The 16,950-nt window shown below is 39.8% G+C and overlaps 1 protein-coding gene across 5 annotated transcripts in view; it reads right to left on the minus strand.

The window, feature by feature from the left end:
* The window catches only part of DLG2 (discs large MAGUK scaffold protein 2), a gene marked incomplete at both ends in the record, with an annotated part of 787,463 nt that overhangs the window by 423,757 nt on the left and 346,756 nt on the right, over positions 1-16,950 (minus strand). For all 5 annotated transcript variants that reach the window (XM_082013954.1, XM_082013953.1, XM_082013952.1 and 2 more), the window contains one exon: positions 897-950. In XM_082013954.1, the coding sequence (XP_081870080.1) occupies positions 897-950 (54 nt within the window). The remainder of the gene's footprint in view (positions 1-896; positions 951-16,950) is intronic.

Below are 16,950 nucleotides of genomic sequence, written 5' to 3' on the forward strand. Positions count from 1 at the left end.
ACTTCCTCATCAATAGTCTTCTGAAAGACAGAACCCAGCAATATGATTGGTGTATGTGGATATATAATTAGGCTTATGCATTGGTAGCATAAGAAACAGATGTGGATAAAACACAACAGATAAGAGACATTAATTAGGAGCTTTAAAAAGATAACTAAGAGGATGCAAGGAGAAAGATTAGATACTGGCTGGCTAACTTCATACTACTTGTTTTTCTTGCCCCCAGTCATTTAAGCCTGTTACTCTCTTTATTATGTATTCACTTTGTCTTTCTCCGGGTCCTTTATCTTCAATGATAGTTGCTTTTACAGTCTAAAATGTCAATGATACCAAATATCTGTAGAAAAGCAGATTTTTTAAACTCTAATAAAAACATGCATTTATTTTAGGGTAAAATTGTTTTTTCTATAAGTCATAAAAATGAGGAGACATTAATAAGAAAACGTAAAGTCATCAGCTTTCATCTACAAAAGGAATATAGATAGACAAATGAAGAGCTGTTTGCACCATTTTAATATTTCAGTGTGCATCTAGATATCTTCTTAATAAGCTAGGAGGGTGCATGCTGCTCTAAAAGGAAATGTTCATACTCTATGTTACTGGTAAGGAGGAAAGGCTTAATGAAATCACAGGGTTTTTTCAAAGAAAGGCTAGTTTTAGTACATTACAGTTTATGTGTTGAAGTCTAAATTACAAATTATGTGTATATAATATGCTATAATTCACCTGAGTGGAATTATAATTCCTGATTTCTTCTTCTAGAAAAGAATTAACTGTGTAACTGTAAAAGACATGATTAATTCTAAGATTTGTTTATAACTTCTATGCAATACTGAATAGAATTTCTGTGGGAAAATAAACAAATTCCATATATTATTCAAAAAAATAATACTTACATAAGGGATTGTGTCCAAGGTGTCTGTGTTGACAATTATAGGGGCAGGGCTTGCCTGAAATGGGGGAAAAAAAAGAGAAAAGACATATAAAGATATGAAATTCATTAATAGTGAAATGACCATAATGGTACATTAAATTAAAAGTCTAAAGACCTGTCTTCCCATTGAATTCATATCATACAACAGTACATAACTTTGGGTACTCTTCAGTCAAGTAAGGATGAAGGAAATTGATTTTCAGCCTACAAATCAGAGCTCACTGTGGTCTTTCTTTCCAATTTCATTAGCCTTTGGATCACATCCTGAATATATAATAACTAGTCATTCTTTTTTTTAGTAGAACTATAAGAAACATGATGTATTAAACTTACAATAGAGAACCTTGGGGGTGAGGGTTTCAGTTTCCCTGACCTTCAAGTCCACTTTTTGTGTTCGAGCAAAACCAAGATGATCAACTGATCTTTACAGAGAATAAACCTCAACATTTTATATTTACACTACATATCAGTATGTAGTATATGCCTATGCACATACACTATGATATTTATATTAAAGCTATATACTCTGCACGGTTCATATGCAGTCAGCTGGTGTTCAGTTTGAAATATAGACTCAGTTTAAAAAGATTTGCGAATTTGTAAAGCTGCCCAACCTGATCTTTATCTTAGTGATGAAACCCATATTCCAGCTAGTTTCCAGCCACCTAAAATGCCCTAACTTCTTCCTCTTCCCACACTGGGGTTCAGCGGTGGTGACCCAAGGTTGAGCTCTGATTCACCCCGGATGCATAATCTTGGCTCAGATTCTGAAGAAAACTACAGAGCTGTGAGAAAGTATAGAGTAGAGCCAGGCACCGTAAGTAGAATGTCAGACAGAGGCAGGACTGCTGAGATGGGACTGTTAATGGCTCAAGGACTCAGAAGAAGGATCAACATGTAGTCAGTGTAGTACAAAAAGGGATGGAGGGCACCCCTTCTCTACTTGACTCATGCCTGCTTGGTCAACAAAGACTCTTCAGGCATTGCACTGGGCTGGTGAACATGCTAATGCTTAGCATAGCAGCTCATTTGTTCTGTTTATTGACATTGTGTACCAGCCAATGGACGACTATCTGTACTTCAAAGTTGTATAGACTGCAGTCTCTTTGTGCATGGCAGGGATGATTACAGCGCTACTGAAAACACTGAACATATTTCTATTGTCTGCAGGATTTCAAAACCTGAGTGACATAATCCTAATTAAGAATGTAACATTAGTGCAGCAATTCAGATGCTTTGAGAATATCACGTTTTCTTTCCAATTTTGGTGTAGTTATTGTAAGATAATTCTGTGTTCAGAGAAATTGTATGTTACTGCACAACAGCTACTGATGATTAATGCCATTATTTCTATACAACTGTGTAACCTGTGAATAAAAACACAAAACTGAAATGCATAAAATTTAGTGTGTATACATTTCATGCCATGTATGTCTACAGCTTAATATTAAAATTCTTAGCATTTGAAAAGATATTATACACTCATACTCATTTATTCCCATTGTGTCCTATAATACTGGACACTTTGGAGTGACAGATAAAAGCTGAACACCATTTAATTAGAATATTTTTAGCTTTAGGCATATGGAATTATTCAGAACTGTATTATCACTGAAGGTTAAACAAAGGATTTCATTTTTAGAATCACAGTTTTTACTTACATGAATATTTAGTTCCATACACTTAAAGACTGCTACCTTTGCTACAGGAAGAAAAAGACTTTTTTTTTACAGTGTTCTGTTGTCTCTACCAAATTTTGCTTTTTGTTGATTTTATCTTCTTTTTATTTTTACATACTGTGAAAAGGCCTAGTACCAAATATAAACAAAGTTTGCAGTCTTCAGAATGAAAGCAACATTCCACTGCTTTAAAAAACAATATCTGTTAAAATAACAAATTTCTTTCAGAAGTCATTTTCCAAAGCATTCTCATAACTATCACCAATTGCTTCTAACCCATTGAGTAACAAAGCCTTGTATCTGTATCAGGTATTCCTGCAGTAAAGCTAAAGAGACTTCTCAGTCAGAAACTAGTAATTGTGGGAACACTATAAAAATAATATTTAGGGGACTTGGAATTTCTTTTGAAAACTCAGTTACTCCTTTACTTCCTCTTACAAGCACAAGCAGAACCTGCACATCCTTCACACTATCAGCTGTAGCTGCTTTCAGAAGGACTTTCACAGCCTTGCTGGATCCCTCTTTCAGCACTATACCACCATCACTGACAAAAGTTTTCTCTTATATCTGATGAGAATTTCCCTTAATGCAACTTGTGTCTAGCGCCTCGTACTTCTCCTGTGCATCTCTGAGAGGAGTTTGGCTTTGTCTCCTCTCTAACCATCCCTTAGATGGTTGAAGACAGCAATTAGATTCTTCCCACAGCCTCTTCTCCAGGTTGAACAAACTGAGCTCTCCCAGCCTTTTCTCATATGTTCTGTGCACCAGATCCAGCCACTGTTGTGTGCACCATCATCTTGGTTATCCTCCACCCAACACACTTTGGCATATTGGGGAACCTAGAACTGGACATAGTACTCCAGATGCAGTCTCACAGGTGATGAGTAGATGTCCCTCAAACTCCTGCCTAGGCTGTTATTAGTGCAGCCCAGTTTGCTATTAGCCTTCACCATTGCAAGGGCACATGTTGACTGATGTACAACTTGTTCTTCACTCCGCAAAGCTGCTGCCTAGCTGGACTGCACCTGGCTGGGACTGCTGCACTTTTTGTTCTGTCCAGGTGCAGGAATTTCTGCCTGTTGTCACTGAACTTTGTGAAGTTCCTCTCAGCCCACTTCTCCTACCTATTGAGATCCCTCTGAACTGCAGCTGTCCAATGTATCATCTGCTCTGCCCAGGCTGGTGTTATCTAAAACCTTGCTGACAGCACACTCTATCTAGTCACTCTGGATATTAATGAAGATGTTAAACAGCGTTAGCACCAGTATCAACTCTGTAGAAACACCACAAGTAACTTGCCATCAGTTACTGGACTTTGAATTGCTGACCACTACCCTTTGGGTCTGGTGGTCTAGTCAGTGTCCCACTAACTTCTTCTCTTTATTCACTTTCTCATCTGGCTACAAGACTGAGAATTTGTGCTAAAAGCCTTGCTGAAATCAAGGCAAATGACACCTACTGATTTCTCCTCATCCACAGAGCTAGTCATCTCGTCACAGAAAGCTCTCAGGTTGGCAAGGCACAATTTACCCTTCATAAATTGATCTACCTCATTGTAATCACCTCCCTCTGCCCTTTATGAGCCTTGTCAAGGCTTCCCAGAGACACCCATCAGGATGTTTCCATTGCTTAGCTTCCTACCTAATCCTGACCCCCAGGTTCTCACTTGGTCCATCACCCCTTCCACAGCAAAAGTCTGAGCATTTAAGCTGGTCCTTTCAATAGTGTGATCCTTCCCTGCCTAACCTTCCTAGAGAGCCTGTAAAAAATTTGCTTTCAAGCAAGAATATCTTTCAGGGTTCATTTTAACATAGTGCTTACTGTATTCTTTACTGATTAGAAGAGTTAAACTTCAACTATCAAACTGATGGTTTTCTGCTGTTGAGGTATTCATCCTGCTCAGACAGGTGGGCATGAGAAAATTCACAGAGCAATAGTTTCAGATGGATATAGTGACTATAACCATTCACTCACAACTAATACCATCAGTGCATTTTCCTTTTCCGTTCCTCCTGTACTGATACACGATTTGTATGTGTGCATGCATCTGTGGGATAGCAAGTCTGTGCAGTGATTTGGGGTTTTCTTTTTTTTTATATTTTTAGTGTCTCTAGCATATGGTAATTTACAGAACAATAGAAGTTGTGGATGCCCACCCCTGCAAGTGTTCAAGGCCAGGCTGGATGGGGCTTTGAGCAACCTGGTCTAGTGGAAGGTGTCGCTGCCCGTGGCAGGGGGCTTGGAACTAGATCATCTTTAAGGACCCTTCCAGCTCAAACCATTCTATGAATCTGTGATTCTATAATTTGAAGAACACTGACATCCTGAGCTACAAGATTGCATTTAAGTGCAGGAAATGGAGCCTATTTTATTAGTTGTGTACTGTTTGTAGGTCATGCCTTCAAGAAAAGTAGGAGGCTTTAATCATGCAGAGTTGAGAAGACAGTTTGCAACCACTGGAGAGAGCCCCAAATATAGTGCTAGCCACGGAGTATGCAATAGCATCAAAATAGTCCTGTAATCACAGTGAAGTTACTCAAGGGATAGGTCAAGAGAAGATCAGTCACAACAGGGAGTCAGAAGGATTTTACCTTCCAGGATGATGTGTCTCTATTCTGACTTAAAAACATGTCATATGCACTGATTCTCGAAAAAGATACTCAGATATCTGCGCACTTCTTAAAGAGAACACTGAAAAATCTATCATAACAGTTCATCAGCTCATCAAGAATACTTCCCATTGTGCATAAATTAACAAATACACACCAAAAATTTCTAGATTCTCTTGAGAATCTCTGTGTTTTTGAGACAGCACTGCCTCATATTTTGTTATGGACACTATACCCACACTTACATAAACTGAATCACAGAATCACAGAATCACAGAATCACTAGGTTGGAAAGGACCTTTAAGATCATCAAGTCCAACCATTAATCCAGAACCACCATGTCCCCTAAACCATGTCCTGAAGCGCCACATCCACACGTTTTTTGAACACTTCCAGGGATGGCGACTCCACCACCTCCCTGGGCAGCCTGTTCCAATGCCTGACCACCCTCTCAGTGAAGAAATTTTTCCTAATATCCAATCTAAACCTCCCCTGGCGCAACTTGAGGCCATTTCCTCTTGTCCTATCACTAGTTACTTGGGAGAAGAGACCAACACCCTCATCGCCACAACCCCCTTTCAGGTAGTTGTAGAGAGCGATAAGGTCTCCCCTCAGCCTCCTCTTCTCCAGACTAAACAACCCCAGTTCCCTCAGCCGCTCCTCATAAGACATGTGCTCCAGACCCCTCACCAGCTTCGTTGCCCTTCTCTGGACACGCTCCAGCACCTCAACATCCTTCTTGTAGTGAGGGGCCCAAAACTGAACACAGTATTCAAGGTGCGGCCTCACCAGTGCCGAGTACAGGGGCACAATCACTTCCCTGCTCCTGCTGGCCACACTATTCCTGATACAGGCCAGGACGCTGTTGGCCTTCTTGGCCACCTGGGCACACTGCCGGCTCATATTCAGCCGGCTGTCAACCAGCACCCCCAGGTCCCTTTCCGCCGGGCTGCTCTCCAGCCACTCCTCCCCAAGCCTGTAGCATTGCATGGGGTTGTTGTGGCCAAAGTGCAGGACCCTGCACTTGGCCTTATTAAACCTCATACAGTTGGCCTCTGCCCATCGATCCAGCCTGTCCAGATCCCTCTGCAGAGCCCTCCTACCCTCCAGCAGATCAACACTCCCACTCAGCTTGGTGTCATCTGCAAACTTACTGAGGGAGCACTCGATCCCCTCATCCAGATCATCTATAAAGATATTGAACAAGACTGGTCCCAGAACCGAGCCCTGGGGAACACCACTCGTGACCGGCCGCCAGCCGGATTTAACGCCATTCACCACAACTCTCTGGGCTCGGCCATCCAGCCAGTTCCTCACCCAGCGAAGAGTAAACCCGTCTAAGCCACGAGCCGCCAGTTTCTCCAGGAGAATGCTGTGGGAGACGCTGTCAAAGGCTTTACTAAAGTCCAGGTAGACAACGTCCACAGCCTTTCCCTCATCCACTAGGCGGGTCACCTGGTCATAGAAGGAGATCAGGTTGGTCAAGCAGGTTGGTCAAACTGTCTAAGTTTGAGATTGTGTGAGAAGAAGAAATGGCTTTCTGGAAGACAAAGATGCTAACTTATTCCTAGCTCTGCCCTTTGACCTGCTCTGCAGTCTTAAACAAGATATTTAATTACTCTTTACCTAGTTTTTCCCAGCTATAGAACAACTCCAGCAAAACTGGCTTAATTTGGTCAAAGTTTTAAGAGAGATGATGGTTGGTGAGAACTAAATAATCTGTCTAATGTAGGGAGTTCTAAAACTTTACATGTCTAATTGCCTAACTCGCAGGATGAATTCAAAGTTGCACCAGGGAAGGTTTAGATTGGATATTAAGGAAAATTTCTTTACTGAGAGGGTGATCAAACATTGGAACAGGCTGCCCAGGGAGGTGGTGTCATCACCACTACTGGAAGTATTCAAAAAAGGTGTAGCCATGGTACTTCAGGAGATGGTTTAGTGGGCATGGTGGTGTTGGGTTCATGGTTGGACTTCATGATCTTAAAGGTCTTTTCCAACCTTAATGATTCTGTGATTCTGTGAAATCAGTAGTAATTACTTCATGAAAGAGACAGCCCCTTTTTTAAGTCAGGTAGCGTACAGAGAGATCCCAGACTTTGCAATCAGATTTTAAAGATGGGAAGAGGCCTTAGTGAACACATTCACAATTTGCAGCTGCAAAATAACTTCAAACCAATCACCCAAAGAGTGAATTTTACTGGGTGGAGTGAATTGATTGATCCTGTTTTCCCCATTCCTCATGTACTTTCCTTTCTGTCCTAGTCCTTACCAATATGTTAAGTATTGTATTATGCTGACAATGTACCATGCCAGCTGCCAGCCTTATAACTACTGCTCCCTGCACAGACCTTCTTCCTGCCCTTGACTAAAAGCAGCGCTCTCAGCTGAACCATCTCTGTGCTTTGAAGAAAAGGCACCACACTGACAGCTGCAGTGACAGATTGGTAGAGCTGGGACAAAACTCGAATAGCTTTGGGGGAAAAAAAAAAGGAGGAAGATTTTTTCTTCTTCTTCTTTTTAAAGGACTTGAGCACAACAGACTTTGCTTCCACAAACATTTATGAGATTGTTCTGCTTGCAGCGAGTCAGACAGTCTAGTTGCTTTTCTACCAAAAGCGCAACTTAAAAGCAAGATACGGCAAAAGCACCTGAAGCCGATAGAAAGAGAACAAAAAGTAACACGGTCCAGTTCATGAACATTTACTCTGCTACCAAATTCTCTACAAGTGTATGACATGACTCGTACCTCTCAGACAAGATGAACTTTCCCTTTACCACGAGTGTTAGCATTATCCTGGTTGACTGGTTTTACTTACAGCATTCACAGTTTTATAGACTATCCATATTATATTGAATTTCATTCTTTTGGGACCATTCATAACTCCTTGTTTTAATTGTTCCTACTACGTAGTGCTGTATTCAACACCAGACCGTGAAGCTACTTGCATAGCTATACGGTAAGTATTTTATAAATAACGAGCACAGCACATTACTTCTTACCCAGGAAACACTAAAACAAGTATGTGATAATTTTGAAACTATTGACCTCTACTTATTCCTAGCCACGATTTTAATTTGACTCAGAACTCTCAATTGCTTGTTTTCCTGTTAAGGAATGATCATCACTACATAGTTACATTTAAGTAAAGAGGTGGTGAAATGTAGAGTAACACAACCGTGTATGGACTATGATTTAAAAGTGTAAACTGATTTGTCAGTGGCTTATTACTATCTTTTGCAGACACCTGACTCTGTGGACTGTACGTCAGAGTTAAGGGCTCGTCTTCCCAGGCAGCCAGCCCTAAATTCTAAAACATTTGCTGGAATATTCAGTTGCAGTTTTATTTTACTTCAAAATGTTATCATTTTGTGTCTTAACCATATGAAATGGAGCAGCCCCTATATTTGTACCGGAATAGGGCACGCTGCATCTCTCAGATATAACGTGTCGGACTGTTTGAGGCATTAAGAAGGTAACACTGAATTCATTTATATTAATTTCATCTTCTCAAAAGTTTCCTTTCACAACTGCAAGGAATAGATTTACATTGACACACAATGGCAGGAAAGATTAAATGGTAATTTAGGTGTCAAAACAGTAATTCTCTGGCACGCTGTGAGGCCTCAGGATCACAGCACACACAGAACCTTCGTTGTATTTACCACTGAATTACAAACTGTAAGACTAAGAAGGAGGAAAAGTCATTTGCTTGTTATTAAATAGAAAATATAAAAGATAGAGGGGCTCTCTGAACATCGAAAGAATGACTTTTCAGCACACAATCCTACCTCTGCTTAGAGACATAAAACAGAAGTCAAAAGCAGCTTTGCTTGCAGGCTGCAGCCGTCAAGAGTAGAAGAAAAACGCCTCAAGAAATCCTTGAGACCTTTCCCTACATATATAATGCAACCCCATATAAAGCTATTTAATTTAAAGGTAAAGAGTGCCTTTCAAAGCTGGCAGCCTTATTTTTGGGCTTGGGGTTTTGCATTGGTTTTTATTTAATCTGTAGAAATAATTTCCTATTTAAAATTGTATCAGCTGTGGCATTATTTAAACAAAAAAGAACTTAGACCTAAGGAAAACCTAACGTTTCTGGGTGGACCTACAGGCTGCCAGAGGGAATGGCAAGAAAGCACCTACTTTACAGTTGCTGAAGTTTCACCTGTGCTGATCCTGCCTGTTAGCAGTTTGAGTTAGCAATGATTAACGTAATGGCAAGTTTTTGCCCAACATCAGATCCACCGAAGGACACAGAAATGTCAATGGGAAAAGCTCTGTAGAGAATGAGGGATAATTATGGTACGTCTGAATTTCCAATTAGATATTATTCAACTAGATGTGATTATCCATTAAATTTTGAGGTGACAACCTTCCTATCGCTACACAGGGTGGATCCATCTGTCTCATTCTACGATGCCAAATGCCATGCTAAGACTCACACAGAGGTGCCATTATCACATCTCTACTGACTCACAAAAGAAATTGATGCAAAGTGTCTTACACCACTGCTCTAGCTTCGAACAGAAATTTCGGCCTAAATCCTGGTTTTGGATATGCCACCTCAGCATGTGTTCATGGCCTTTTGAAAGTGAATGGGCCATAACGTTCATTTATTACATAGATCTCTGCTCTGGTCTCTGGTCTGATCTCCACTGTGCTTCAGAACTTTCCCCAAAGTCTGTGTCAAAGCACATTTCTTAAGAAAATAACAGCTTTAACCCACCCAGGCAATGCCAGTTTCCGGTATGTTCCTAAGTCTGGATGTGGCAACTTCAGAATCGAGAAGAAAAATTGAAATACAGAATCACAGAATCACAGAATCACTAGGTTGGAAAGGACCTTTAAGATCATCAAGTCCAACCATTCCCTATGGTCTTTTTATAAGTGTATTATCTTTGAAACTCTGACATCTGATATGTATACATTTTTCCCAGTTTTTATATAATTCATAGCAATTTTATGAAAAGATGAAATATTTGAAAAATCTTGCCACTGCAATCGGTATTATTGGAAAAATACACTGCAAAAATAAAGTGTTATGGAGTGATGCTGCTGAAAACCTAAGAGCTAAGCTAAGTTGTTTTATACTATGGAATTACTCAAAACTGGGTACATCTTCCATTTTAAACATCTTAATGTCATCCTGCTACATCTATCAGATCTAAAAATTTCTGGGTGAAAGTCTCTCCATAACTGAAGTTAAGGGTAAAACATTGATCTGCTTCAATAAAGTCAAAACTCAAGGCATCAAGCTAACACATTTCTACTGAATATTAGTTTTGCTTTTTTCCTGGCAGGGTTTATAATGCATGCATCCATTTAAGCAGCAGGTTCATGAAGGCAATAATAAGCAAAAGTAATTTAGGACCAATTAAATGACTTAATATTCTTCTTTCAGATTGTTTTGTATCTTATTTTTAAAGCACATTAGCGAAATATCCAGAAATTAAAATCCAGGGGGGAAAAAAAAAAGTAACACAAAATGCTTATGTTATCCACAGACTTGTTAACAATGGCAAAGGGTCTCATTGACTGGAGCATTCCCATTTTTTCTTAAATATTAATGATTTCAGTTTTCTACAGTTTGGCTAAGCATTAGCTTTATTAACCATATATTAGTGCAGATTTTTTATAAACCAGTGTGAAACTCAAGAAGAGCTGCACAACCAAAGGAACGGGAAAGTAATGTGAAATACCTGTTAAGTTTTTTTAACATGAAAATACACTACTTTATTGAATTACTCAGGAGGGTGGACTACTTCATACATTTACATTAAAAATTTTTTTCACTGCAACTGGGTTTTAACATTCCACAGAAACAACACTAGTGCGTGTGTGTGTACATACGTATGCGTTCAAGACCCTATACGCATACAAACATGCACATACACATGTATACACATACTCCCAAACACAGACTGGGACAAAAGCGTGCACCCAGTTTTTAGGCGTCCTCTTTGACCCCGCTGCATGCTACAAGTGCATGATCCTGCCTTGAGATGTGCACAAAGATAAAACTCCTTCCAGAGAGAGGAAAACAAAATCAAAGCAAAACCACAGCCCATCTATCCCTCCTTTCTCTTCAAGGCTGCAGTGCCCGCGGCACGGCTTTTAACTTTTAAAATCACGGTACACCAAGCCCACAAAGCAGTTATCCAGTATCTTATTCTGTTACCTTTTTACAGCCTGAAGTACCTGCAGGCTGAGTGTAACATTTATTCCTGCGAGGCGACTTTTATAACCAGTCTCAAAAACACAGAAAGAAATGGACTAAAAATTACAACGCCGATGAAGACAACAAAAAAAAGGGAGGGTAAAACTAAATGTGAGATAGGGAAAACACTTTAACAGAACTCACTATCTGTTCAAGAGGTTGATCAGAACATAAAATCCAAAGAACAGAACATCTGCTTTTAGGAACTAATCATTTACATCGAGCACTGCATGCAGCCGCCAGAAATAACGGGATCGGTCGCAAGGAGCACCTACCTCTGCTTGGCAAGAGCAGAACAGACCAAGACTTGCTGGTGCCACAGCTAAAACTCTCCACAGAGAGAAAAGAAATACAGAAGAAAGCGACTTTAGAGTTTTTGAGAGGTTCTCCGGTATAACAGAAGTAGGAAAATCACCACTGATCCTGTTTCAGCACTGAAGTTGCCGGGAGAAGAGCTCAGGGTTACTGTGGTCCATAAAATGCATCAACTTAACTCACTGATCCTGGCTAAGTATATATATGAGCAAAACTGTTTTTCCAAATGCTTTTACTCAATGTATATTTAACATTATTTAGGAAAAACTTAAAGAATTAAACTTGATTTTTAATATCTGCAACGAACTCAAAATTAAATTGGGCTGTGCTGTAGCAAAGAAGATTCTGATTTTTTGTGTCAGTAGAAGTAAACTTCGAGCCTAACGTCCTCTGGAAAAGTTTTAATTGATGTCCCAGAGCGTCCCTTCATGTCCCAGAATCACTATGTGATTAATAAAATTAACAAAATAATTCCAAATATATCACTTGCCGACAGCTTGTTTCAAACCCTAAATCATTGCAGGACAACTGCACTCACGGTGTGTTATTTCAAAAGATAAGACATGTGGTGTGTGATGTGAAGCTCTCCAGGACTCAGGGCAAGTCAGGCATTTTGGAAGGTTTTGCCTCATGTGGCACGAAATGCATTTCTCAATGGAGGTGCACTGTTACGTAAATTACAACTCTTTAGTATTTTACTACAGGGTTTGCTAACCATTTTTAATCTCAGGTTTCTCAACTAAGGTCCTTCTGCCTGAGAGACTGGGTCCTCTGTGGGTGACTTGCAGGGCAGTGCATGCTAAAACCGCCATTCTTCCATAATTTTACAGACTGCAGCACCCAGCAGGAACGTCGTAGGCTGCTGAGCTTAGCAAGGACTCTCCTCAGGTGTAACACCATCAGGTTTGACTGAAAAAAAAGAATGTTCGCTTTAGGATGATGCAATTTTGTTTAGATTGATAGATGGTGGACGCACACATGCCATTTTCTTTTAGTTTTTATGACCAATTTCCCTCGTAGTTAAAAAATGTGCACAGATGAAAAAAAGAAGTCCTATTTCTAGTCTTCGTATCTTATTATACCTTAATCTGCTACGTTCAGGCACCCCTTTTAAGGAATATACAGTGCTGAAACTTGAAGCTCATATTACACCTGCCTTCCGCCTTGCACTGGGCACAGTGAGGTGCTGGGGCGGGGGCTGAGGGGGCGGCCTCTGTCAGGTGAAGTCAGGGCTGCCCCATGCCGGACACAGCCGGTTCCAGCCGGCTCCACATCAGCCCCACCACAGGGCAGCGCTGAGGCAGCCAACGAAGCTGGTGGCTTCCTCTTGGTGGAACCACTCAGAAGACATTAGCCGCATCTCTGGTACTCCGTCGTGGAGCAGGTAACACCCTGAAGGGACTGCAGCCCATAGAGGGCCTGTGCTGGAGCAGGAGAAACAAGTAGTAAGGAGCAGTGGAAGAAAAGAGCGAGGAACAAGGAGTGGCAGAGAGAACCTGCCACACCCTGACCCCCACCCAAACTCCCTGTGCCACCTTCGCCTCACCAGAGGAACTGAGTGTGACCAGCAATGTAGCTGGGTGCAGGAGAGGTGTCCGGAGTGGAGCTGAGCCTGGCAAAGAGGTGTTTTCCCTAAATGTTAGCTTAGCCATTTATCTTCTTTGTTTCTCAATACTTAATAATAAAATCTTTTTGTTAATTGGCAGTAAAGTGAAATTCCACAAGTCAAGTCTGCTTTGCCTGCAACACACCTCTTCTGAAATTTTGCTGTAGAACAGATATTTGTTCAGTACCTTTCATATATTCATCCTATTTTCTGATAAATCTACAAATCATGTATTGGAGGTGAGACTGCAAGAGCAGAATAAATTGAAAGAACAAGGTCTTTAGTTATAAATGAAAATGTTGACTTGAGTAGTAGAGGCAGCAAAGAGAAAGTGGAAGCAGTACTGCAGCCACAAGGAAAGGAAAGTTATCATGTGAAAACAGAAACACATGAAGCAGCAACTGATTGTTGTTCATAGAGAAGCTTTCCACAGAGAAGGAAAGCTACATCTTCTTCTGCTAACATGTCGTCTATTAAGATGCTATTGCTGTCAAACTCTTAATTCTTAGAAATAGCATTCACCAAAAAATTTCAAAACACGAAACCAATGCAACATGGTTCCACAGGTTTGTAGAATAATGAAACCATGTAAAGGGATTGAACTTGAGATGAACAATTATAATGCCATAAAAGCAGCTCTACTCTATGTCATCGCTTAAGTAAAGAAAATGCCTGGGGACACTATAAGTCTGAGAAACACAAACAACATGACTGGAGGGTAAAGCAGAATGGACAGTCTTTCAAAGAACTTGTACAGGACCTTAAAAATACACCTAATTTAAATCAAAATTATAGGCCCAGGAAAAGAAAAAGGAAGGAACTCCTGTCAAGAAGTAACCAAGAGAAGAGCATCTTTGTGAACCTGACAAAATTAGATTAAGGGTGCAAATAGGTGTGTCAATTCTAAAAAGACAGACTTAAGAAGATAGACTAAAAACAAAAAAAGGAAGAAATGTAAAAGAAAATCTTTGATGTTACGAATGATGCTGAGAAACACTTCAAATCAGGAAAATTATACTTGCTTGTTTTTCAACAAATATTTTGCTCTTTTTCACATGGGAATATTTTTCAATTTCATGCCAAGGGCAGGCAAGCAGGTTTTATACACTGATACAACTGTGTGACAATTTCATCAACCTATAGTATAATCTCCCTAGAGAAGAGAGAGAACCCCTGTTACCTAAAACTCTTTGTATAAACTTAGACTAAGCACTAAAATACATACTGTAGGCAGTACTCACATTCTGGCAGATGGGCAACGTGACCTATGAGGTCTTCCTCTTCTTTACATTTTAACATTCTGTCATTTCTAAACAGTGTTGTTTTGGCTAGAATTGGATGCAGAAACACTGAGTAAAAAATTATCATCATCAATGGAATTAAAACAGATGGGGGCAATTTTAACAGTGACTTATCTAGCAGAAAGTAAGATGGCATTTTATTCATGAGGCAGTCATAGAACGTAACACAAACACCACTTTGAAGTATGATTATTCTTAGATTACAGGGTATCTTTTAGTTACTGATTTCAAGACATATTTTCTGCTGTGTAAGACACACAAATCTAGGATGCTACTATTCATATGCATTAATAACAGTGACCTGGACAGGACTAGGAGAGTTCTGCACTCTCTGGATTTACTGTATGAATGTGTATAACTAAAAGCCACTTATCCCACAAAATGAAACAACCTTCCTTGTACACAGCGATAACATCGTCCTCTTACTGTGCCTGTACTGAACAATGAATGCAACAATCACAGAGACATAAAACCTAAAAACTGTCAGAAACGATCTACCAAGATTGAGAAGACAGGTTGCAAATCAATTAGAGGAACTTCAACTGTCACAACAACCTTGCACGCATTTATATGATCCCCCAAAACACTGGAACATTAAATGATTTATAACATCAAGCCAGCCTCTTCCAATAACAACAACAACAACAACAATAACAATAAGCAGCTCTTGGATATCTGTCTCTGATATGGTGTTTTGTTTCTCTGTTTTTAATGGAAAAACTCCAGGAGAGGACTTTCAGAAACAAGCTTTGATTACTGTTAGGAAGGAAAAAGAAAATATTTCCTGACAAAGAATTACGTACATCAGGTGATAGGAGACAACACCTGGAAAAGGACTAAGCATAGCATCTAGAAACACAAAAGGAGCTGGCAGCTTAAGGCAGGACGTAATTAGAATATAGGCATCGGAATCCAAGAATGCAGTCCTCAAAATATTCAGCTTTAGCAACTTAGATTTCCTTTGTGCCTATACAACAGTGCTTCAACCTCAAAAACAACCCAGCATCTGTCTCATGCAACTGACATTCAGACATGAGGCAGCTTTACCAAAGAACCCTTTGGAGAGATCCAGTCTCCTCCTACCTTGTCTTTTTAGGCACCAATTCCACCCACCAAATGAAATAAAAAATTTTCAACATATCCCCCTCCTCCAGTAAATCATGATGCCTGGCAGAAAGATCACCTTTACCATTCTCAGCCTGTTGTAAATCCTGACTTTCGCCATAGGACGTCTGGGGAAAATTAACACCTAATCTGACGGTCCTTTCCAAAAGCTAACCAACTTCACAGGCAGATGCACCAATTCTGAGCACTAACATATAAAAACCCCACTGCAGACCTGACCCTGATACTAAATAAATGTTTGGTTGGGAGGACAAGAAATGGGAACATCGTGTGCTTCAGAGGAATGGGAGAAAAATGACATAGAAGAACTTATTAGAATATAGAATTACACCAAGAAGAACACAGAATCTGTGGGAGGCACCATTTTTTTAGGGCAACCGTAACAAGGAGAAATCAAGAGACTCCAAAGTTAAAGTCAGCCCATCCTTCAGACGCTACGATCTGCTTTGTGACACAGTTTGACATGTCTTCTTCGATTGTAGTATAAGCTCTCTACTTATACACAAACAAGAGTCCAAGCATCTTTTGCTATCAGCCCATCTGGTACTGAAGTCTCTCAGTTTTGCTCACTTACTAGCTCAATGCTGAGCTGATGTAGTTAGTACCTAAGTAATTCTTCAGATTATTGATAATATACTTAACAGTTCAGATACATGTCTCTGCAACAATATTACTGCACCTTCATTTAAAGATACTCTATCAAATTTATATTTCACATGATACAAAGATACATGGAAGAAAGCAAGACACTCTTTTCTTTCCTCTCCAGCATGCTCTGTCTGCTTTACCTAACCCGGTCACCAAAAGCATCATCCTGCATCTGCTACTGCAAATGGGAAAATAAATATTTCCAGTGCACATGACACTAATATAAGTAAAATGTTTTTCAAAATATTTGAAAGTAAAATATGATTTAAATTAGTAATGCATATTCATGTAAACATAGAAGGGATCAGTCAACTTAATTGCTTTATTTTATAACAATGTACAATATCATACTGCTGTATGTCATTTGAAGATAAGCAGTAGTACCCATATGTTCCATTTATATTTATTAAATACAGTTGATAAATACTGTCTCATTTAAAAGCTATATCTCAATTATATAATTTTCTGGAAATAGGAATCATATGTAATGCAGCTATCTCTTTTCTTTATCA

Source organism: Phaethon aethereus (genome assembly GCF_964289735.1).
Source record: "Phaethon aethereus genome assembly, chromosome: 1".
Taxonomy (NCBI): Eukaryota; Metazoa; Chordata; class Aves; order Phaethontiformes; family Phaethontidae; genus Phaethon; species Phaethon aethereus.